This window comes from Tribolium castaneum, chromosome 4 (genome assembly GCF_031307605.1).
Source record: "Tribolium castaneum strain GA2 chromosome 4, icTriCast1.1, whole genome shotgun sequence".
NCBI classification, from domain to species: domain Eukaryota; kingdom Metazoa; phylum Arthropoda; class Insecta; order Coleoptera; family Tenebrionidae; genus Tribolium; species Tribolium castaneum.
In genome coordinates this window covers 1,355,489-1,378,987 of record NC_087397.1, presented here as the reverse complement: position 1 = coordinate 1,378,987, position 23,499 = coordinate 1,355,489, and the positions used below count along the sequence as shown (strand labels likewise).

General features: G+C 36.5%; 5 protein-coding genes across 11 annotated transcripts; 3 read left to right on the top strand and 2 right to left on the bottom strand.

Annotated features, from left to right (window-relative positions):
• Positions 1 to 938: 938 nt before the first annotated feature.
• LOC662867 (uncharacterized protein) lies at positions 939 to 2,046 on the top strand. Of its 5 annotated transcripts, none has more exons than XM_968942.4 (4): positions 941 to 1,038; positions 1,091 to 1,184; positions 1,238 to 1,383; positions 1,457 to 2,046. In XM_968942.4, the coding sequence occupies exons 3-4, from the start codon at positions 1,278 to 1,280 to the stop codon at positions 1,825 to 1,827; spliced, it is 477 nt and encodes a 158-aa protein (XP_974035.2). In that variant the 5' UTR covers positions 941 to 1,038; positions 1,091 to 1,184; positions 1,238 to 1,277; the 3' UTR covers positions 1,828 to 2,046. The 5 variants fall into 5 exon arrangements, with proteins under 5 accessions (XP_064212094.1, XP_974035.2, XP_064212095.1 ...); XM_015985027.1 differs by having other exon boundaries at positions 949 to 1,033; XM_064356024.1 differs by lacking the exon at positions 1,238 to 1,383 and having other exon boundaries at positions 939 to 1,038; positions 1,091 to 1,195.
• Positions 2,047 to 2,254: 208 nt separating this feature from the next.
• On the top strand, positions 2,255 to 3,030 carry LOC662896 (uncharacterized protein). The gene is made up of 4 exons (XM_008192083.3): positions 2,255 to 2,384; positions 2,432 to 2,668; positions 2,714 to 2,832; positions 2,881 to 3,030. Exons 1-4 carry the CDS (start codon positions 2,382 to 2,384, stop codon positions 3,008 to 3,010), a joined length of 489 nt encoding a protein of 162 aa, XP_008190305.1. The 5' UTR covers positions 2,255 to 2,381; the 3' UTR covers positions 3,011 to 3,030.
• Positions 2,823 to 6,080, bottom strand: LOC662929 (tubulin alpha-1 chain). Its single transcript, XM_968998.4, has 6 exons — positions 5,953 to 6,080; positions 5,682 to 5,904; positions 5,335 to 5,636; positions 3,727 to 3,897; positions 3,326 to 3,682; positions 2,823 to 3,281 (listed from the first exon to the last, which is right to left on the bottom strand). Exons 1-6 carry the CDS (start codon positions 5,962 to 5,964, stop codon positions 3,021 to 3,023), a joined length of 1,326 nt encoding a protein of 441 aa, XP_974091.1. The 5' UTR covers positions 5,965 to 6,080; the 3' UTR covers positions 2,823 to 3,020.
• LOC662954 (3-oxoacyl-[acyl-carrier-protein] reductase FabG) lies at positions 6,078 to 6,995 on the bottom strand. The gene has a single exon (XM_969022.5). The coding sequence runs from the start codon at positions 6,898 to 6,900 to the stop codon at positions 6,133 to 6,135; it is 768 nt and encodes a 255-aa protein (XP_974115.1). The 5' UTR covers positions 6,901 to 6,995; the 3' UTR covers positions 6,078 to 6,132.
• Positions 6,996 to 8,737: 1,742 nt separating this feature from the next.
• On the top strand, positions 8,738 to 23,308 carry LOC662983 (uncharacterized protein). 3 transcript variants are annotated; one of them, XM_008192084.3, is made up of 6 exons: positions 8,738 to 8,918; positions 18,612 to 19,949; positions 21,360 to 21,576; positions 21,623 to 21,801; positions 21,855 to 22,077; positions 22,128 to 23,308. In XM_008192084.3, exons 1-6 carry the CDS (start codon positions 8,841 to 8,843, stop codon positions 22,556 to 22,558), a joined length of 2,466 nt encoding a protein of 821 aa, XP_008190306.1. In that variant the 5' UTR covers positions 8,738 to 8,840; the 3' UTR covers positions 22,559 to 23,308. The 3 variants fall into 3 exon arrangements, with proteins under 3 accessions (XP_008190306.1, XP_008190307.1, XP_008190309.1); XM_008192085.3 differs by lacking the exon at positions 8,738 to 8,918 and adding an exon at positions 11,741 to 12,021; XM_008192087.3 differs by lacking the exon at positions 8,738 to 8,918 and adding an exon at positions 14,160 to 14,363.
• Positions 23,309 to 23,499: the final 191 nt, after the last annotated feature.

Below are 23,499 nucleotides of genomic sequence, written 5' to 3'. Positions count from 1 at the left end.
CAAACGCCCACTTGGCGTATTAAAAGTTTGCAATTTATTCATCACGACTTAAAATTAAGTCTTTTTATTGTAATTAAGTTCACAACGCTGTAATTTGGAGTTGTCGCACCACTGCCACCACCAATACATTCAATAAAAGGGTTGAAAGCTCTTGGAAATTAACTTGTGTCAATCATATCTCATTTGGAAATAAATTGAAAACAAAAAAAAACAAAAAAGCTTTTATTTAGAAGATGCACTAAAAAGTATTTGCAAACAATTAAAAAAACATCATCAGCCACAAAGATTTTTTTTCTTAGAACTTCATTTAAGCACCCTTGATTTGGAAAGATATTACAGAAATCATAAGTTCTCGATTAATACTATTTTTTATTTTTTAATTATATTATTTTTCTATTAATTAATATTAATTATAAAAAACTCTAGATTTTTTTTAAATACAGGTACAGAAAAAAAAAAAGTATTTAATGACAAACGCTGATCCCTATGTCATTAATTAATTACAATTAGTTTATAAGAAATAGTAAAATACACTTTTAGCATCAGACTGTAGTAGAATTAGTTTGCCACCATTGTTTAATTATTTCTCTTTTTTCTTTAGTTTTCGTTACATTAGTCGTTACAGTAACTTTGTTGTTCTTTTACATTAACAGTTGATAAAAAGATATTGTTTTTGAAAATTTAGGTATTTTTTACATGAATAACATAAGTAAGCACACTTAAAAAACACATCGACAAAATCAGTTTTTTTATTATTATTTCATTATTTGCAAAATTTTTCTACAATTCTCATTGGGTAAAAGTTTGTTGGTCGATTTAAAAAAAAAATTGTTTTCTACATGCATGCCTTTTATCTTAAAAATTAAGGCAAAATCTTACAAAATGTTACAAAAATACTTAAATGGCGAAGTTAAAGGCGCTCAAAATAGCTTTCTCCCCAATACACCCCTGTTTCTCTGTCCGAGTTTATTGATTATGTAAAATGAAACTTCTAAAATAACGTGTCAGGCGGCAATTTTTGTTGTTACGTGCAGTTGAGTAATTTCGCCCCAAATTTGTCTAAATCGAGTGTTAATTTTAAAATTTCAAGGAGAACGCATAGTGAGTCCAAACGCAACAAAATAGCACCCAAAAAAAAATAAAAAAGACAGTTTGGGGCGCAAAAAGGGGCAAATGTTTTGGATGTATGTTAAAGGTACGTCGTTAGCACCAGCTAAACCCCTTTCTATTATTTTAGATTAATTAAATAAAGGGAGTGTTCATTATTGATCCCCGTCATGAATTTTAAATCTCTAAGCCCCCTGACGACCGAATTCGATAATGGTCGTACAAGTACCAGTCAGATTTCTCTATTACCGACCATGAGTTTACATTCCATTACAGGTTAACTCAACTTCCCTATAATTCGCCTTATCAGAGGGTAAATACACTAAAAATCAACACTCTTTCTTTGCAGAATATTTGGACGACCTTAAAATGTCCAGAAGGCGGGGTCGCGATTACGACCACGTTGATTACACAAAGCTAGCACCTGCTGATAAGGACAATGGCTTTATTGATGCACAGTTCATTACACCTGCCCAGAAAGTACCATGGAAGGCCATTTGCTTAGCCACTATGTTGCTAGTCGTGGGCACGTTTTTGCTCATTTTTGGGTCGCTGGTGGTCAGTGGGCACATTATCCTGAACTATTCAGACAGAATGTGGCCAATGATCATCCTGGGGCTGCTGATGTTCATCCCGGGGGCCTACCATGTACGCATCGCCTACTATGCCTACAAGCAAGTGCCTGGCTACTCTTTTGACGACATCCCCGAGTTTGATTAGGGGGGCTTTTCTAATTGTAGGGAGAACAGTATTGAGAGAATAGATTCGTGTACCTGAGTTAATTTTTAGATAAGGACTAAGCAATCAGCTTTGCGATTAATGTGCCTTCTCTTGTCGTTAATTAATTAATGTATGTGCCCTTGATCACTGTATACTTTGTGATTTTTTTTGTTAACGAATACATTACTTAAATATTTGGAATAAATGTTTATCTGTTTACCAACAGTGTCGTTATTTAACCCTTAGCTAATCCAATTACTCTTTTAAAACGTGTTTAAATCCTCAGAACCTGCCAAAATAATTATTTTTTGACCAACAACTAAGCTTTTTTTGGTTTTTATTAAATTTGAACAAAGAAAATCACCAAATTTGGTCAATAATGACCAAAAATTTAGATTTCCTAAGCGTTTACTTAGCAATAACTCAATTATTACGCAAAATTTAATAATTAAAAAAAAAATGCGGTGTTTTACTGGTTGCCTGCCCGCCCGCGTTTGCCACAAAAAATAAGGTTATGTGTTGTGTTTTTTTTGCAATTTATTTGAATTTTGGCAATGGTAAGTTAAATTTTCGCAAATTATCAGCCCGCAGTGGGTTTTTCCAGTCCGTTACGCTTCACACCGACTTGGGCAACATAAAAATGGAGCTATTTTGCGAATCTTGCCCAAAAACTTGTGAGAACTTTTTGGCCTTATGTGCGAGCGATTATTACACGGGGAATTTGTTCCATCGGAACATTAAGGGGTTTATTGTCCAAACCGGCGATCCCACGGGGACTGGGAAAGGGGGGACTTCGATTTGGGAGCGGAAGTTTGAGGATGAGTTTAAGGAACAGTTGAAGGTTTTTTTTTCAATTATTTGGGTTTGTTTTAACTGGATTTTGTAGCACACGGCTCGGGGGATAGTCTCAATGGCCAATAACGGCCCCAATACGAACGGTAGTCAGTTTTTTATCACGTATGGGGCCCACCCACACTTGGATTTAAAGTACACAATTTTCGGAAAGTGAGTAATTTTATTATCTCCATTTGTAAGTACAGGACACTTGTTTAGGGTTATAGACGGGTTTGAGACGCTCGATGAGTTGGAAAAAGTGCCAGTGAATCCAAAGAACTACAGACCGGTTAATGATATAAGGATAAACAGTATAACAATCCATGCAAATCCATTAGCCTCAGGATAATAAATAGGTATCAGTCACTATCAACTTCCTTATAGTCCAGCACTAGGGCAGTAAGATCCTCCCTAGCATCCTGAAATTCGCTTTCCTCCATCCCTTCACCGACATAATGGTGCACAAACGACCGTTTGGCATACATCAGGTTATATTTATGCAGAATTCTCTGCCAGGTCTCTTTTATGGCTGTGGTGTTGGACAGCATGGTGACCGCCCTTTGTACGCGGGCCAGGTCGCCTCCAGGGACCGTAGTCGGCGGTTGATAATTAATACCAACCTGAAAAATTATCTCAGACTCGATCACCCACCAGAAGAAATTACTTTGAATCCTGTGGGCGACCAATCCACAAACATGATACTCCGCTTTTGTTTGATATTCGTAATAGCGTTGTTCACATCAGTCGGTGTCACATCGCCACGGTATAAGAGACAACACGACATGTATTTGCCATTTCTGGGGTCGCATTTCACCATTTGATTGGCCGGCTCGAAGCAGGAGTTTGTTAATTGGGCAACTGATAATTGCTCGTGGTAGGCCTTCGTTGCTGGGACAAAGGGGGCGTAGGTGATTAAAGGGAAGTGAATTCGGGGGTAGGGCACTAGATTTGTTTGGAACTCGACCAAGTCGACGTTTACAGCGCCCTCGAAGCGGAGCGAGGCTGTGACTGCGGACACCACCTGTTGAATCATTTAAACGATTGTTTCTTTGGTTTGATCATTACTTGGCCCAAAAGCCGGTTTAAGTTTGTGTAAGTGGGTCTAGGGACGTCTAAATTGCGGGCTAAAATATCGTAAACCGCCTCGTTGTCCATAATGAAGCAGACGTCTTCGTTTTCGATGCAGCCATGCGTTGTGAGGACGGCATTATAAGGCTCGACTATCACAGGCGAGATCTGTGGCATTTGTAGTAAACCAAAAATTTCAATCAATACTACGGATCAAATACTAGGTGCCACACGACGTCAAATAATAACTGCACTATTTAAATAACGGTGAACACAAACAAAAAAATTATTACACTTTTTTTTACTAAATAAGCTGAAAAATTTTACCAATGATTCGTCTAAAAATGATTATCGAAAAACGAGACAATGCTAACATATTTTAAGACCAGAGAATGCGTTAAAGTCCTAAAAAATTATTGTCGGTTCACTATTTTTTGCAGTCCAATGTACACTTTAGATAAGTTTGTTTACAGCAAAAATAAAAAAAAATATGGATAATTCGTCTAAAAATAATTGATCTAGCCAAACTAAAATATTTAAATAAACCAAAAAATAAGTAATTTTCGATTAACAGTTCTTGCAATTAATTTTGTTTTCTGCAAAAATCAGGAGTAATTTACGGATTTTCCCCGATTCTTCGTTAATAAAATAGCAATACAGCTCACAGCACCTTATTCCGGCCACAAACGACGACCAGTTTCGTTGAAAATTTTTGATTTTAAATGATTCCTTGCTTAAAGTCGAAAAAACTCGCTTTAGAAAGACTAAAATTGCCTTATTCTGACCAAAAACGACAGTATAAGCACCAGTCTAGTTGAAAACAGTTGATTTTGAACAATCATTTACTTAGAAATGAAAAAAAATTGCTCTACACATGTTGAAGTCGCCGTATAATTTTTATTTCCAATAATCTTTGCCCAAAACGATCTTGGTATTAAAAAATGACGAATTTTTATTAAAATTTCTTCAAATAACATGAATTTCGCCGACTACTCGTTTTTAAAACGGCTACATCGTTAGAAATGGCTCAACAAACGATGACTTTTGAAGTATTTTTGAAAAAAATCCTTGTTTGGAATGAAATTTTTTTTCAAACTTTAAGAATTTAGTCGAAGGTGCAAAAAAGTGTAAAGATAAAGTTAGGTAATTCAGTATATTTCAAAAAAATTCCCGTTTAGGTTTAAAATGCCCGTAAAAATGTGGTTTGAGCTGTTTTGAATGTCTCTCGGGCCTAAACCGTTGAACATAGAGTCTTCCCGACTTATGTTTAGGAAGTTTAATTCTCTACATTTTTTTTCTTATTTTCGTAAATTTTTCTCATATCTCCACTTGTATTGGTAGCGTTTTGAAAGGCAAAGAGCGCAGATTAATTTTTTATTTTTTTCTAATATATGTAGCTGTGAAAATTTTATCGTCAGTTTTTTCTAAGATTATTGATGCTCAGCGTTCCTATCTTTTTTCCAAACAATCAGTGAACTTGTTGAATTGAAATTAATTCTGTTCGTGTAAAAAAATACAGAACATTCAAAGATTTCTTTGTGCTCGGATTATTTAACAGCCGTGTAAGCTCCAAGTATTTTTAGTCCTCTGTTACAAAAACTATACCCTCGGCGCTGGGTACACGGCAAATTCCAGTTTGCTCTTCTTCCCATAGTCCATCCCCATCCTTTCCAGGAACAAGCTTGTGAATCCCGATCCGGTCCCACCTCCAAAAGCCCGAAAAATAATAAATCCTTGAAGGGAATTACAGTCATCTACAACTTTCCGCGTCCTATCCAACGCCAGATCAATCATCTCTCTCCCAATCGAATAGTACCCTCTCGCAAAATTATTCGCAGCGTCTTCTTTCCCAGTTAATAATTGTTCAGGATGGAAAAGTTGCCGGTAATGTCCAGTGCGGATCTCATCTGGTTTTTGGATTAATTTTGGTTAATTCACTACGGTTTAAATACCAATCACGGTCGGTTCTAAGTCCACCATGACGACCCTTGGTACTGCTTTTCCCGCCCCAGAAATGGAGAAAAAGGCGTTGTAACTGTCATCGGTCCGGTTTTTGTGATAACCGGCGTAAAGAATGCCATCGGGTTGGATAGCGTGTTCCAAACAGTACAGTTCCCAACAAGCATTCGCTATCTGAATTCCAGCTTGGCCTATGTGTATCTGGACGACTTCTCTCTTAAGAAAAATTAGAATTTTGGGGCGTTCTCGCTGGTTGGGGCTTACATTTGAAGGCATTATCCAACTGGTTCATTTTCCCACGAAAATTTTGAGCAAAAACTTGGAAAATCACACGAGAATTTGGATTTGGTGCCGGAGTGACATTTTGTCAACGTGACAGTAAAACACGGTTCAAAATGCAACAGTTTATTCAACAAAAAAAATACAAAATATGAGTAAACGTAATTATCGGGGGCACATGGCGTGTCTTCCCCCGTCCACAGGGAGTGTGGCCCCAGTTATAAAACTGGCGTCATCACTAGCCAGGAAAACTATAGTTCTGGCGACTTCTTCCGGTTTTCCGGGCCGTCCCAAGGCATGTGTTTCCTGACTCTTCTTAATAAAAGCTTCGTACTGTTCCTGATTCATTCCACCCCTCTTGTGCAAATTCGTGATCGTGACTCCTGGATTAACAGCATTGACCCTCACTTGTTTGGGTGCTAGATCCAGAGCTGCACATCTGGTGAAATGATCCACTGCTGCTTTAGACATACAGTAGGCCAAAACTCCGGGAAACGCTCTGATCCCGTTAACACTGGACACGTTAACGACGTTTCCCTTCGTTTTGATTAAATGCGGGACCGCTAACGTGGTCAAGTGGTAAATCGAGCGCACATTTGTGTTCATAAGTCTGTCATATTGCTGCAAATTCGTCGTTTCAATGCTTCCCGATTCCAAAATCCCGGCGTTGTTCACAAGGACGTCGAGGCGGCCGTAGTGTGATATGGTCTTCTGGAGGATGTCTTCGGTGTCTTTTTCGTTGGTGAGCTCACCGGTTAAGAGGAGAGGTTTGTTGCTGGGGGAGTTGCACTGAGAGGCTACTTCTTTGAGGTTATCTAGGTTTCTTCCGGCGAGGGCTAGGCTGGCACCAAGTCCGGCGAATTGTTTCGCGGTGGCTGCGCCAATTCCGGAGCTCGCTCCGGTTATTAGAACCACTTTTCCGGCGAAATTCATTGCGCGATGTACAGTTCCAGAGAGTCAGGGACTACTGTACAATGCAAGGTCATGATTTTTGTTTTTAAACTCGCACTAGGCGCGTTAGATAAAGACAGATAATATTGTTTTTTGTGATTAACATGTAACAAGTATTTGGATTTTGATAAAATTGTGAGGTTGAACGGATTATTTATCATTACTGCAAGTCGGAAATGCCCTTTTTGCAGAATAAATTAAATATTTCTATTCAAAATTTTAATTTAATAGAATACTTCTTTAAAATTAGTTAAAAACAGTTTTGTAATACGAACTATGGCGTAATCGAGGGCGCATTATTTATGTAATAATGCTGTAATAATTATCAAAAAAGATTACTCAGACGCACGAATAAATGTTTTTTAAATTTTAATTGTATTACGAAAAAACTTGAAATAGGTATTATTGTCACTATCATCTATGCGATTGTTAAATTCGCAATTATTTACATTTGAAAAGCTGAAAATGAAAATTTTTTCAGCTATTGTATAGATGGAACCGCACTTTACTGGTGTTAATGGCAAAAATCTGGTATTATGTGGTGTTTGCTTAACAAAACCTATTTTTAAGCCCAGATTAGAAATTTTTCTTAAACTGCTGAATTTTTTAGTTGTCCATATTAAAAAAGCAATAAAGAGAGTACTTAGGAAAAAAAATTAAAAAAATAATTCTGGCACAATTAAATTATTATCAACCATTTCTCTTCAGATTATTCTTAATTAAATCTATGATTTTTAAAATTCAAGTTTGCAGATCAAAGTAAACTTGATTTAAGTCAAAGATGACATGATATACACATGTCAAATTTCCAAAGCTAACTCTTTTGGCAAGATAATGAACGCTTTTAAGAAATTTGGCGCAATAATTGAGCTTGTGCTAAATAAACGCTAAGAAAAGGTATAGGTTTAGTAATTTTCGATTAAATTTAGTGATTTTTTTGTTCTAGTTTTATAAAAACAAGAAGAAAAACTTGATTTTTGGTCTAAAAACAAGATTATTTATTACATTTATTTTGCTACTACTTATTCAATAGAAAACCGATAACGTAATGTACAAAAAAGAATATTCGTAACATTATTTATACTATCGTTTTGCTGCAACATCTCGTTTAAATGTGTCAATTGGATTATTTTCCATATTGTTTTTATCAAAAATTTCACGTCTACTTTTTTCTACATCACCCATCCAAGACTCCCTGCAACAAATAATTGAGAACTAACCGTTAACCTCTAAATTTATACTTGTATATCAGCCCCAGACTTGCTATTGCTAAGAAACTTCCAAATAAAATAGGAAACCTAAGCAATGTGCTTGTGGGAATTGGCTTTCTTATGTCTCGCATTTTTTTTAACTTATGACCATATGACAATAACAATCGTGAAGTTAGCCACACTCAGGCACTGACAAGTGGCGTCACCTGTGTCAATATGCAGATAATTTGCGCCAAACATAAAAAATAATCGCACCCTGTATTATTAGTTCAAGATTATTATAATATTTTTTTTATGATTTTCGTTGGGTTGATTTATAATTAACTACAAATAGAATCTGTGTCAGGGTGTAACACCGAACGCATTTATTTATTTTTCATTTAAAAACATTAATAAAAAACCATTGATAGTGTTCAATAAAATCGCCCATTTGGTTTTATTCCTAGACCCCAAATTGCTGTTTACGAAAATTATCACTAATCTGAACGTAAAAAACGGTCAGTTTTCCGTTCGTATTTGGTAATCCCGCGACGTTGGTGCCAACCGAAAGTTTTTGGCGCCGTTTCATCCCCTAAATACTTGACGTCATTATCGGGGTAACCGAGGTAACGGTAGGGTAAGCGCAGACCGGGGTGGTGTGTGCTCGTTCCTTGCTTCGAAGGGACGGTTGCACCTGAAGGCCGGCCTCGTTGATGAGCCCCCGGAGGGGCCATGGGGCAGGCCGAGAGCAGAGAAGATGCTGATGATGACCCGGAAAAATACGCTTCAAGACGAACATCTGGAGTCTTGGTGAGATGATTCATTCAACCTGCATGCCATTTTTTCACGAAATGTGACCGTGCTTTTAGCGCTTTTTCATGATATTTTAGGTATACATTTTTTTATGCGGTGTTCGATACGGTTTATTTTAAACGAGTTTTCTGGAATTTTGATCAATGGTTGCTAGGGCTGGTGTGCGAGGGATGCGTGCACTGAACTAGTGCAGCCCTATGTAATTTTCAGAGGGTGAAAGAGTAATTACTATTTAAATTATTGATTTCGCATTCAAAGCAAAATTAAGACGATCTTATCTTAATCTCTTTTCAACAATCGCCACATTTTCCACTGTAATTATAATAATTTAATAAAAAAATTAAGAAAAATGCGACAGGATTGAAGTTTTTACTTTCAAGTAGTATAACATACTATGAAAAGTTTTAGCATATTGATTGTTTGTCTGGTTGCATATATTCGGAGCACATTACAAAAGCACCCCTTTCGAGAATCAAGGGTCAATGAACAGAATAAACTGCACAATATCAAAGGCGTAATTAATTTTTTTTTTAAAGTTATTAAAAATTATATAAAGCATTTAACTGTCAATGTTTTAATGTTTTTCAAGGATATCTCGCAAAAAAAATCAATTTTCAAAGGCCGATTACGGCCACACTAAAAGAGTTAGAAGAAAATGCTTCTAATTTTTCTTATTTTAAGACACTTTTAAAATTGGCCATTTTTTATTTTTTTTATTTTCTCAATTACGGCTAAACTATTCGAAAAAGTGGAACTATTTTGATCCTTACCGGTGCAAAATAATCCGGATAATCGATTGGCATCAAGAAAATTGCCAAATTCCCAATAGTTTTTTAGTTATGAATTTTTTTAAATTTTACCAATTTTTGCATTTATCTGCAATTTTCTCGAAAACTATTTGTCGCAGAACAATGATCTTTTTTGAAAAGAATAGATAATTTAAAGAGCTTTCCAACGATAATAAACTTCATAGGGTCATCTCTAATAGTTCCGGAGTTATTGCTCGAGAAATGTTCCGGTTACCCGAAATCGACCAAAATCGCGACAAAAATTGGAAAAATCAAACATCAAAAAATCGAAGTATGGATTTTTTTTAGACTTTTAACAACTCCAGAGGGTTGTAAAAGCATACAAAAGTTCATAAAACTTTGCTAGAGTGAGTTAAAAAAAAATTTTTTTTGCTTAGTTATTTAACTACATTGTTCTTTGTTTTAATAGTGATTCTGATTAGTTTTATTCTACCTGTGTACAATAAAATAGGGTCAAGTGGGGCCTATTAAAAATTCGCCTCTGGATTGGTGAATACATTTACATATTTAACAATAATTTGCCATTTATTCAACAATATTGTTTTTCTTCTGCCACATTAATAATTGAATTTTAAAGAATGTCAGATAAATAAATTAGTGGAAATATTTTATCTTGTGTGAGCGTGGTGAATATTCACCTATCAGAACGATGATGTAAGCATTTTTGTTCAGGTTCTTTAAATTATTCAAAAATAATTTTAAAATGAAAAGTCCTGTTCTGTTTTTTTAATGGAAATTCATACGATAAAACATATCTAGAAGTGCATAACTGCTGCCAATAAATCAATAAATTCATCACGACTAATATGAAGCTCCCCTTACTAAACACACTGAAATTAAATCAATTATTATTTAATAAGACGTTCGTAGACGACGACGCCACTTCATGCCAGCTCTGTTGTGAATAATTGAGTCAGTAAAAGGAAGCCAATACCACCAATACTATGACTGTTGTAACGTTTATGAATAATGAAATTTAACTTAAATTATTTACTTTTGGGGACAATACAGTTGGACTTTAATCCGTTTATTCAAGATTGGAAGAACTGCACTAACATTGGAACGTTTCCGCATTGATAATATCATTGTTAGTGTTATCACACAAAACATGAATAATTACATGTCGACATTTAACATTAAAATTCTTGACCCCAAACAAATCAAAGAATGAAGACAAAGAAAATTAATTGATAAATGATAAGTATAAATCCTTCCTCTTATCGATAATTTTGCGATTCTTATCTCGACAATTAATTAAAAAATGTAAAAATAGACGGATTTTTTTATTTTCGGTTTTATTTCATTCTAAAAGAAAGAATTTTCGAACCCAGCTGATCACTGTTTACCGTACAACCGTACCACGCCAATAAACATGTGCCCACGCAAGAATACTATTTATTTGAAATAAGTGGCTGAAACGATTTTTTCAGGGAAACCAAAATTTGGAAAAATGTGAACTTTTGTAATTTTTTTCCTAGAACCGTCTGACAAATTTATGTCGATTAAAACGAAGTATTGGCTGTTTCAAAACTATAAAAACGCCAACGTCGCTTTTATCTTAAAATTAGTTGTTATAATTGAATTTAATTGATAAAAAAAATTTAGTTGAATAATTAAAGTACTAAATATAAATTACAAACATCAACTTTGATGCAGTGATAACTGAGCAATTTTGTGTCGGTTGTTATGTTAGCATGCAGTAAATGGTGATTGGTCGGCATAAATCCCAGTTTTTATAATTTTGGGATTAATTATGTTGTAGCACAGATTAGAGACTTAATATTAGCAATGGAATGTTTGTCGTAAAGACCAACAGCCCTGCAGGGGATATGAAGCCTTATCAGCCCTAGACATAGCAGCTTTCGAGTATCGATTGTTTGTGAAAAGAGTCAAAGTTAATGAAAGCTAGTTAAGTACACATTAAGGCAAAGAGAAAATTGCCAACGACTTAATCGAAATGGGAGCCTGTTCGGTCCGCCATCGCCGGTGACGTTACAATTATATCTAGTGAATTTATATTTACAACAAACTCGGGCGCTTTCACGAGCAGTTGGGAGCTTCACTAGAACACTGTACCACGTGGACTAGAGATGGGAGCATACGAAAGCGATTGGGGTGTTGGAACCCCTTAAACGGAGTGCGTGCAGTGGAGTGAGTGAGTGCACTTTGTACAGTGTGAGCCATTACTAGCCGCCACAACTTCACGCGGCCTTTTCAAACTTACGGCCGTTATGTCTTCCTCAGATCTGGCCAAAACGGCAAAACAGCCAAGACTCAGGAAAATCAGCAGGGTATGAGAACACCATTCATTTTTAAATTGCGACAAACGCAGCGCCTATTTTTACTAACATTGTAAACAGCAACAGTCAAAAAGTCGAAGAAAATAACCGAAAATAAGACCTTGAACACGGTCATAAAATGACTACTGTCTGCCAATCACCATCAAGTGGAATTTGGCCAGAAATAATTTTCCGTTGGGATGAATTTTCGCATTTTGAATTGGCAACAACACGCCCTCGAAAATAATACAACAAAATTTTTGAAAAATCTGGCCTCCAAGGATGTGGGCACGAAGGTGAAATGCAAGGGGTCACCGGTATTTATTTACCGTCAGCTTCATTTAAACAATGAAACTTTATTGTTCTTGACCGGCGTTATTTCGGGAAAGAGTTTACGCACTGAAAATACCCCGCCCGACCCAGTTTCCGAGTAATTTTCGTATCTTGTTATCACAACTCAATCAATCTGATGCTCGAGTTCCCAATAAAAGACATCCCAGTCTACAATAAATTAATCGCAGCGTTTATCATGTGATTAAAGATCTATTTACCCACCAAACAAGCGTAGATTATAATCGTTCGAGCTTGCTGTCTTCGATAAATTGGATTCCATGATCGACTTTTAAAGTGGCTGTAGCCATTTGCTGAATTACATAAGTCGCTAGTTTATGTATATCGTGGCCTTGGGAATGAATCGTGAAACTATCGCCACATAAATTTTAATTGATAGAGTTGGACATTATGCATTCTTCTCGATGCAGCAAACGAGTCTGTTTACGAAACAAACCACTCGTTACCTGAATCAACCAGATCAAAGCGATTGGGATGATAAGGCACACAAATTTGATTTGAGAAAGTTTAGCACTAATCCTGCGAATAAATTCGAAATAAACCATAGAAAGTTTTGGAGGCCAATGACAAAATTATGTTATGTGGTGCCAGCTACGTGAAAATCGATAAAATCTCGTATGGAAGTGAAAGTTGGCCAAATGAATATAATAAAACTGATTCTGATATTGTTATATCACCAGTAATTAAGTGGGTGGGCGATGCAAAGTGCATCAAGTTTTCGTTTCGCGGTTTATTGATAGAAATCCAACGTTAACCCAGATTCGGAATCAAAAACAACGCAATTATCGCCTTTATTACGAAAAGTATCACCGTTACTTTTGATAATCATGGTTTTACATTTTTTGTGCCAGGATAGTGTTCTATTGTAATGATTAGGGCAAAGTCTGATAAGATTACTGATAAAGTTATTTTTTATGCTGATTGACTAACAAACACTTCAGGATATCTTCCGGTGTGCTTTTTGAAATCTTTCAATTGATTTTTAATCTCCATGTTCCCTCTGCAATGTCCTAAAATAAAAAAACTTACTCGTCTGGAAAATTAGCATTTCTGACAATATATTACGTGTTCTGAATTAGGACAGTATTTTTAAAAATTATTTTTGAAGTATTATGGTTGAAGTATTATCAATTATTTTGTAATTTGAACCGAATAAATTGTTTGTTTGTCTATCACAAGAGATGTTTTCACATCCTACGTTTCTTGTGTTTTAAAAATTCCATACTTGGGGTTTGTTATTATTTTTTAGAAAATCGAAAACACCAAAGGAAAGACCTAGGTTTCCTCTTTCAAATGAGCTTAAAAATATTTTCAAATCTTTAAAAATGAGAGAGTTATCGATTTTTGAACTGGAAGGTGCAAATCAAAAAAAAAATTGAAAACCTGAAGCTTATGAAAAGTACCTTAAAATAACTCTAATAATCCAAAAACGCATTAAAAATAAAGCTTTCCATTTAAAATAAGGAAGTTGATAGCGACTTCCGGTATAACCGGAAGTGTCACCATCTTGAAAATATTTTCATTGAGCAGGACCTAAGAGTCAGATGACTATTATTTATTAGAACTACCAATACAATATTACAATACACGCTGTATAGTGGTTGCCATTTAAAAAAATCAGATCCCTTGGCTAAGTGCAAACTTAATTTTATCTATGACCTTAGAAATCTTGAGAGGATAATATATGATCACCATTCACTATTACATACACTTCAGATAAGAAATCTAATTATCTCAGGTAAGTGTTTTCGCCAAAAATTAGTCCAAAAATTACCATGCAGTAGTATCGACGGTCTCTGTGATACGTTTTCCATACCTACATGTGAACATGCACTCAAAGATAAGGAAAAGTATTTTTCTAAAGAAAACAAATCGTAATCAATTTATCAGTTGATATCAAATAATGCATGTAATTTAGAGCCAGTCCACTTGAAAAATTCATAATGGCCGTCAGTGCTAGACTGTAGCTTCACAGTTGAAGAAACTTCGCTTCTGGGAAAATGGTGAGTTGGTTTCACTACAAAGCGAACATTTTTTCATTTAGTTGTAAGCGCTTAGATCATAATTATGTAATTGAAAACCAGTCGAGTAGTGTTAACACAAATACCAACTGCTATTTTTTCGCACGAGTTAGACGAATTAAGTGTTGGACATAACAAGTTTGGCCGATTTTTCTAAAAATAGAAGTACGTGTACGTGCTTTAGTTGTAGTAATTAACGCTAAAAAGAATTTTATGTATTTATGCACCATGGCCCGAAAATTGTGATTCCATTTCACAAAAAGCTTGGATTAATTTGCGGTCAGTTCAGCACGCAACAGTTGTCTGAATAATGAAAAATATTTCCGACCAGTCTAATTACATCGTCCTGGTAATTGACTCATCGCCCAGAGAACAACAAAAGTATTTAAAGCGTCAAAAACGGAAACATCACCGATAGTACTTTTCCTTTGACCGAAAGCGTACATTGGTCTCGTAACCTTAAAACTAAATACAACTGCTTTATTTAAGCCCGAGACTTGCTGATTTTATTATTATCGGTTGAATTTACATGTTAGCATTCAATAACGTGCCGAGTGACACGGTTTTACGTGAAGCAAGGATCAAAATTAAATTGATAACGTGACGCCTATAAAATTATAATTTATGGGCTATTTTCAACCACCGCAATATTTGCGAACGACATGAAATACACAAGCTTACCCAACTTAAACAAAACGTTATAAATAACTTGTTTTCGCCTCAAATATGCCCCTGCACGTTTGGCTTTCTTTTCATTAATCACGTAATTTTTTTTATTTATTTAATTTTATTTAATTACTCGGCAAGCCGACAAAACGAAATAAAAAACCTATTGACACATTATTTTGCAAATAGACACTGTAGTGTGTGTAACTAGGGATTAAATATCTGGCCTTGAAGTGATTAGCGATAGTTCATTAAATTATTTCAGCAGCTAGTCCGCTGAAACTGAAAAAATACTGAAATAATTAAGCATTCAGTCACATTCACTTTCTAGCACAAGTTTAGCATAGGAAATTTGCAGAAGCCTTGGCCTGTTTATTTCAATGTCCTCCCACTTCGTTTATTAGATCGGTTTCAGCGATTAGTGACAGATGATACGTAAAAATAAAAGCTTTTATTCCAGCATTTATTTCTTGTAATTGTTGCTAATGGGGCGTAAAATAAATGTGAAGGGCTGGATAAATAGTAATTAAAGGAAACTGCATTAATCATTTGCATATTTACAGAAAAAACGAAAATATATTATTAATTGGCATGATTTTGCAAAATTAAATAGAAAAACGGGAGTATAGTCTATATTTTTATTTTAAGACAAATTATTATGACTCATAAATATGTATTGTAATATTTTTACGTGATTTCTACTGCCCACATAGACATGTTTGCAGTAAAAGTGAAAAGCATTGTTACACAAAATGCAACATTAAATACTCGCAAAGAAACATTAAATTGTTTAAAATGTTCGCATGAATCCATCAAAACTTTCATCTTCATGGTCAACTGATATTATTAAACGGTATGGTGTGTAAAACGTGCAGGAAATACGGTTAACATTTTGGTCGACAACACGTACAATTTTACAATGAGTCATTGAAAAATACTACAATAGAGGGGTGTACAGTGCTGTATTGACCACCCTTGAGAATATGTATGCAGAAGGGAAATGAACAAAGCAAAGCCGACTTTTTCATAAAATCGCTCTGATGTACTCGGTTATAAATAATTTGTTTGATGCGTAAATAAATTAACTATATGCTACGAGAATTATTATCTATTGTCAGCGAATTTTTTAAATGAGGGAGTTGTTTCTTTGTAATGAGCTTTGCAGAACTTGGCAGCGGCCATGCACATGATAATTAAAATTTGAAAGAGCTTTTTGTGACTGATTAAAAATTTATCCTCTGATCATATGTAAATTCACTCGAAAACTTTAAGTGGCAAGTGAAATTTTAACGTGTTAATTAATTTTTCGTACCGAAAACAAGTATTTGTCTTTAATAAATGAGGAAGTGTCTCTATCGAAACGTTACAGATACCTTTTTTAACTGGCATATTCAGAGCGTAAACAAATAAAAATATCAAATCCAGGTGTATTGGCAAAAAATCGATAGTAAACAGATTCGTTCCGCAACCTTGGGTCCATCCATACATAATTGAATTTATAAAATTGGCCTACTCACAAAACAAAGAAAAGAGGTGTGTGTTTGGATAAATACCAATGATATAACACGAATGTGGTTGATACAAAAAATTTCCAGGGAAATCACGTGATTTCAACATGTGCTCTATCCAAGTCGCTTCTGAAACGTCCATAAATTATTATTAATGCATGTTTTTCCGATTTTTATTTTCTTATTCGATCGGAATCCAGATCTAAATATTTTGAGAGGGGAAATTGTTGTGTTCCCGAACACAGAAATAACACACGTGGATCAGAGTGGAAAAAATTCCATTGATCCGAAATGTGACTGTTGTCATTGAGCAAATAAAACGTTTGGAGACATTTAAATTCCTGCTTTCGAATTTGCGGTTTTTATCACCCGAATTAGTAAAGGAACATTTCGCCAATCGCACAAATAAATTACACAAATATTCGCATCTAATTGAATTAGAATGATTTATACAATAAACAATAACGCACTACCGTGTCGGTTATTATTATTTAAACAAAATAAAGCACTGTTCTTGCACTTGGTTCATTCAACCTCGAACAAGCGTATCATTTGGCACGTCTCATAATTGACATAAATAAAACTCGTTTTCTATATTAAACGGAATTAAAAATAATTCAATTGATATTGTCCTTGGGTATGCACGCGGAATTTGAATACTGTTTTGACACCAACTTGTGCGAAATTTTCCATCCTCGTGTTGTTGGCAACGCTCTCAGGGTTTAACACACGTCAATTTGTTTACTTTATTCGGTGGAAAACCGTGGCGCCACTAGAAAAAAATCTAGTTTTGGACCCTTAGCAAAAACCCATTACAAATGGCCCCTATTATGGCAGGTCTCATAAGTAAACAACAAACAAGTGACTAAATTGCCAGGCAAGCCAAGATGCAACCGATTCACATTTGCGTTGTTTCCTGAATTAGCTAATGAAAGTTTAATGGGGAAAGGAATCTTAATATTGTTTAAATTTGCCTTCGATGATGAACTTTTGACCACACCATTTAATATTTTCTAATGCACATAAATGAACACCATGTGAAACAAGGTTGCGAATAAATGAATATCAAACTGGGAAATTATCTAAGAAACGAGGAGCTTAAGTAATAAGCAATTATAAACATATTAAGCCTCATTTTTAGTTCAATAATAGCCATCAGAACTGATTGATTTGTTAGGGTTTATCAGTTTTGAAAAAACAGTTCTAACAAAGGAAGATAATGAAGCTAAAGGTAATGCAACCTGAAAAAAAATTCGAAAATGTCAAGAAAAGAAACAAGAAACAGAAAAGCCGTAAAAACTTTGAACAAGGGTAAAAACGCTGTTCAAACTATTAGTTCAATAGAGGATGTTTGAAAAAAGAAATGTTCGCCTTCCACCCATACAGATACTAAAAAAAATCCATTTGAGGAAATTAATATCGAAAAGGAGAAAAAGATACATATTATTTCAAAAGTTTTCATATAGTTAGCAAAATATTTCATCTACTGTTGATAGAAATTATATAAATTTTGGAGGAAAACCGGACACAACGCATGGCACCGTCGGTGTCCGCTTATTGGAGATTTCACTGTAGTTCTATTGTGCATGCTCTAAAAATATAGCCGGAAGATGGCAATAATTAAACTATACAAAGTAGAATAAAGAAACTAATAAAAATAACACTAAAAACTCGTAACACAACACGCGGGCTAATCTAAAAATATTCAAAAACATGAGCTTTAAAAAACACTTATAGTGAAAATCAAAACTGTAATTTTTGTGACCAGAATTGTCAGTAATCGACTGATTTATCTAGTATTATTCTTATTTAATAGGAATTAACAATTTTTGTAAATATCATAATGTTTTTTATGATCCGTTCCTACTATTTTCTGTGAGCCCAAACCAAAATTATTCACGCTGAATAAGTTATTTTTAATCTGAAGGTTGGAGAGTAAATCATACAAGAGGGTGCAATCGTCCGCTATGAAAATATATTATTTCCTCGCAAAATAACGTGTGCCTTTTATTATTAACTGTCTTTTGAGATAAATTGTATTTTTGCTTGTTTTCAGACTGACAGTGAGGTGGCATGCGAAGAAGCGGCCCGTTTGACTGCCGAGCAGCAGGAGGAAGACGATGACGGAATATCGTATTGCGACTACCACGACTTGCCTCCCCCGCCGGATGGAGGCTACGGCTGGGTCGTGGTGTTCGCCTCCTTCATGTGCAACATGCTCGTAGACGGTATAGGTTACACTTTCGGCATATTCCTTCCAAAACTGGTCGACTATTACGGCGAGACCAAAGGAACAACAGCCTGGGTCGGTTCGTTACTCTCGGGAATGTACCTTAGTGTGGGTCCTGTAGTGAGCGCCTTGACCAACAAATTCGGCTGTCGTGCTGTGTGTATCGCCGGTAGTTTAATATCAACAGCGGCGTTCGTCCTCTCGCAATTCTGTCCAACTGTAAACTGGCTGATGCTGATCTATGGCTTCGTCGGCGGTGTTGGTTTCGGGTTAATTTATCTACCGGCAGTGGTGTGTGTGGGTTACTATTTCGAAACGAAGCGATCCCTAGCCACGGGCATCGCCGTTTGTGGCTCAGGGGTCGGCACCTTCGCCTTCGCCCCCTTAGCCACAATCCTCCTGGATGAGTACGGCTGGCGAGGCGCCAATCTCATCCTAGCCGGGATGATCTTCAACTGCGTGATATTCGGAGCTTTGATGCGGCCTTTGGAGTACCCCAAAGAGTCCAACTCGCAGCCGCTCCTCCAACGAATGGCCGAAGAACGGCGAATCCAAATGGAACGGGGCAGCATCGGGGGGTCGTACTTCATGGTACAACTACCAGACGGTACCATGGAAAAACGCATGAAGCAGCCGCTGAACATCGACCCCGGAGTGCATTCTAGTCTCAACCTGGACCAGCTGGCCCCAGGAACACCCATCACTCCCATACCCACCGTGCCCACGCTACCCACCATTGCCGAAGTCAAAGTACAAGACCAGAGCGGAAGCTCCGGATCGCCGAGTCCCGGAGAAAGCTCTGCGGAAATTAGACCCACAGCCAAGAATCCGCGCTTAAGTGAATTGAAACAACAAGACGGGAAAACGGGGGTTAGTAAGGAAGCACCAGCTGCCCCAGTTGGGACGACACCCGATAATTCCTCCTCGAAGATGCCGAGGAATGCCAGTCAGCCGGCCTTCAGCACGCACGTTCAAGGCTTGCCGAAGAACGGGTCCGTACCCACGTTTGATAGAATTAGGAAAACTTCAGTAGGGGAAAAGTTCAAGCCGACTTTAGGACCGATCAAATCTTCGTCCAGAGCCACTTTGAGTTCGAATAGTGATATGAGAAAGTTGAGGAATAACTCAACTTCTTCCTTTCTTAGCAGAAATAATAACAGCGAGGTGAGTAGCGAATTACTCGCGCCACTCAATGAAAATTTAAAAGAGGAAAATTCGGCATCGACCAATCAAAAGTTGTTACGTACAAGTACTTAATTATTAAAGATAAAGTTGAGGTAAGTGTACTGTTATTTGTAACTGATTGCACAGATTTGGATAAGTGAATTGCGTAACAACATTTGCATTTTTTTGTTATCGCACTTGTGGTTTGAGTGCTTTTGTCCGAAACCCATTATTACAAATTTACAAGTAGAGAAAAGTATGAGTGTTAAAACTGCGAACTCAAAATGATTGTACACAAATATTTAGAGTTGAGTAAGAACTACTAAGAAACTGAAAAAAATACGACGATTGTAGCTCTTGCCAAAAAGCAATACAGTGTTTCTGCTTAATTGAATTGGTATTTAAATTAGGAAAATTATCTTGGAAATAAAGTCAACAAATTTCATACGAATAAAAAATTAGTTTGCAAATATTTTGCTTAAAATTTATCTGAGAAGAAAGAGTCGTAAACTGTCTATCTCCATATTTACTCAACTCTTTCATGTTTTTGCAGGTGATATTATATAATTCTGGACTGCTCGTTATCTCGTTTTTATTTGCATAATATTTGACATTAGTGGTGATTTTTGAGAAGAACTAAACCACTTTATGCGAAATATTATTTGTTCGCATTTGGTTTATCAACATTTATTGTTTTTGGACTTTAATCTGTTGTCTTAAGATGTCACCGAGGCAGTAAAATTTTTACAATGTGCCACTGTTATCGGCTTAGGGCCCAATTTAGCCAAACTATAAAAATTATCAAGTATTTAATTAATTGGCACATGTTTGGTCTAACAATCGATAAGTCAAAGCGAAAAACTTCCTCTGGAAATTACAAAAGCAATTTATTCAAAAACGTGGTTACCTTCATTAATAATAATACGAACAAAGTGGCAATTTAAATGAAATGAGTTACGTGTAAAACGTCGTAGGTTTATTAAGGAGACAGTTATTAAACACGAAAAAATATCACTTTTAAATCATTTTGTGCGCTAAATGCGTTACCATTGTTTACTAATTAGTAGTTTGCGTCATTACTTCTATTTCCGAAGGAAAACTTAAGAGTGTAAATGTGTACGTTTTCACATTAAAATAATAACAATTAGACGATTTATTAGTGGAACCCTGCAAATAAGTTTCGTTAGCGAGCTTTCAGCAAAAACAAGGATTCATCAATTGTCGGTTTTCCTCTTTTATATTTGGCACCGAATGCCGGCCCATTGGGTGGGTGTGCCTAAAAACACCTGGTCATGCATTGTAGCGTGATTGCAGGAATAGCCCGGATTTCACAATTTGGAGCTTTTCCAAGTGCACTTGCTCTTGAATTATCCGAAGGCTTATCACAACGGGTGTATGATTACTTTGCAGGTGGACGTTGAAAGTCTAGCTTGCACATCGAAACTGTCGTTACCACGTGGAGGAAGTCGCTCGAATATGGTCCGACCAATGTCACGGAAGGACATTTTCTACTCGGGATCTATCGTCAATCTTCCAGAGTTTCACCAATCGCAAAAATCTCTCACGAATTACAGGCAAAGCATCATGAGCATCCCGAAAGCCAAAGGCCTGGAATCTGAGGGATCTCGTGAGTGATCACTACGCGATTTTCGCGAATAACACGCTGTTTGCAGCTGGTGATCTTTGCCCTTGCCTCGTACTGCCTGAAAGTTTCACCTCAGCCTTAGGACAAATGATGGACATGAGCCTGTTGCGGGATCCCGTTTTCGTACTTATAGGAATATCGAATTTATTCGGGATGGCTGGACTGTATATTCCGTTCGTTTATCTTGTTGACTGCGCCGTTGAGGATGTAAGTTTGAGGTAGCGACTCGTTCCGGCAAAAACCCACGTCTGCATTTCTAGGGCATCGAAAAAGGAAAAGCCTCATTCCTGGTGTCCATCATTGGTATTACGAATACGTTCGGCCGTGTCGCCTGTGGATACTTCGCTGACTTCCCTTCTGTTAATGCGCTACTTGTAAATAATATTTGTCTAGTTATTTCCGCCATCTCGGTTGCCCTAACACCGTTCTGCCACTCATATGGTGCTTACATAGCCATGGCCGTGTTTTTCGGAATCGCGATATGTAAGTTATTCGCCCAAGAGAAATTCCAATTAAAACACACTTTATTCTAGCCGGCTATATTTCATTGACTTCGATCATACTAGTGGACCTCCTGGGTCTAGATAAACTGACGAACGCGTTCGGTTTGTTGATCCTCTTCCGTGGGGCTGCAGCCATTGTCGGCTCCCCTCTAGCTGGCTTTATCTACGATAAAACGAAAACCTACGACATCCCGTTCTACGTGGCCGGCTCATTGTTTGCGATTTCGGCCATAACCAGCTTCATTGCCCCGTGTTTGAAGCGCTCAGAAGAGGAGGAGCAGCCGGTTGGTGAAGGCGACGCTCTGACGCCGATCGACGAAGACGAGGAGGAAGACGACGCAGGAATTACAATGGGTCCAGGCCATAAAACGCGACTAGACAGCGGCCCGATCCCCACAATCGTGGAGACCGCCTCAAGTCCGGGAGAGAAGGAAATCAAGCAAATCGAATCCGTTTTGTAAAATACTTCTGATTTTTAACGAACTTTCTGCGCCCGTAACAAAGTTATTTTTCTAATGTGTTCCCACGACGTGAACAGGAGGGCTAATTGGTACATAATGTGCGAGTGGTGAATGAGAAACTCAACTCCGGTCTTTTTTACAGATTTGTTATACTTGTGTGAGGATAACTTGTAGGCGCACAAAGTTACACCATGTATATACACATCATGTTTAAGCTGTTATGTAGTTTTATTAATTTTTTTATCGTCAGTGTTAAATTTTTTTTTTGAATTTATTTTACATGATTTTTGCCAGTTTGTAAAACTGTGTGATGTTGAAGAGACAGTATTTTGTGAATTTTAGTAATTGTATGTGCGAAATTAGGCCAAATGTACGTTTAAAAATCGTTGATTAGTGAATATGTACATAATGAAATAACTTGGACAATATTCCTAGAACCGCTATTTTTCATATACGTTGCACAACTTGATTCGTCCCACTTTCGTGCTTTACAACCAGGAACGGGTCAATCGAACTTTTTTACTAATCCACGAAGGTGCAAGTCTTAAGTCAATTTTAAGTCCTGGTTGTAAAGTCTGACATCTTTCTTTTTTTTAGCTTGAGTTCTTTATAAAAACCTGCTCAGGACAGTTGCAGACGCAAGATTGATTAATAAATAGCCTTATCATAGATATAGTACCTGTGCACCTCAAGTTAATGTATTTTATTCTTTAATCTATACACTTAAATACATTTATGAAGATCTCTAAACGCGTTTCTTCCTTCCCACCCATAAATTAATAATAAAATATATTAAAGTCAAATATCTACGGGTCAAAATAATAGCAAAGAGTAGAGTTCACTACAATTAAACGCTGTTTATTCAAGCAGATACATTCCACGCTCGATTTATTTGTATTAGAAAGACAAATTTAGACACGAGCAAATGTTTGTACTTGCAC

What these genes read in the sequence shown, in the direction of transcription:
- LOC662867 (XM_968942.4), top strand. Translation starts at nt 1,278, where the DNA reads ATGAATTTTAAATCTCTAAGCCCCCTGACGACCGAATTCGATAATGGT. An exon ending in GAGTTTACATTCCATTACAG is followed by an intron (nt 1,384 to 1,456) that starts GTTAACTCAACT and finishes CTTTCTTTGCAG; the next exon opens with AATATTTGGACGACCTTAAA.
- LOC662896 (XM_008192083.3), top strand. An exon ending in AGTTTAAGGAACAGTTGAAG is followed by an intron (nt 2,669 to 2,713) that starts GTTTTTTTTTCA and finishes TGGATTTTGTAG; the next exon opens with CACACGGCTCGGGGGATAGT. An exon ending in AAGTACACAATTTTCGGAAA is followed by an intron (nt 2,833 to 2,880) that starts GTGAGTAATTTT and finishes ACACTTGTTTAG; the next exon opens with GGTTATAGACGGGTTTGAGA.
- LOC662929 (XM_968998.4), bottom strand. An exon ending in CCGTGTACCCAGCGCCGAGG is followed by an intron (nt 3,898 to 5,334) that starts GTATAGTTTTTG and finishes CAAATGCCACAG; the next exon opens with ATCTCGCCTGTGATAGTCGA. An exon ending in TAAACCGGCTTTTGGGCCAA is followed by an intron (nt 3,683 to 3,726) that starts GTAATGATCAAA and finishes ATGATTCAACAG; the next exon opens with GTGGTGTCCGCAGTCACAGC.
- LOC662954 (XM_969022.5), bottom strand. Translation starts at nt 6,900, where the DNA reads ATGAATTTCGCCGGAAAAGTGGTTCTAATAACCGGAGCGAGCTCCGGA.
- LOC662983 (XM_008192084.3), top strand. Translation starts at nt 8,841, where the DNA reads ATGGGGCAGGCCGAGAGCAGAGAAGATGCTGATGATGACCCGGAAAAA. An exon ending in GACGAACATCTGGAGTCTTG is followed by an intron (nt 8,919 to 18,611) that starts GTGAGATGATTC and finishes GCTTGTTTTCAG; the next exon opens with ACTGACAGTGAGGTGGCATG. An exon ending in CCTGGAATCTGAGGGATCTC is followed by an intron (nt 21,577 to 21,622) that starts GTGAGTGATCAC and finishes CGCTGTTTGCAG; the next exon opens with CTGGTGATCTTTGCCCTTGC.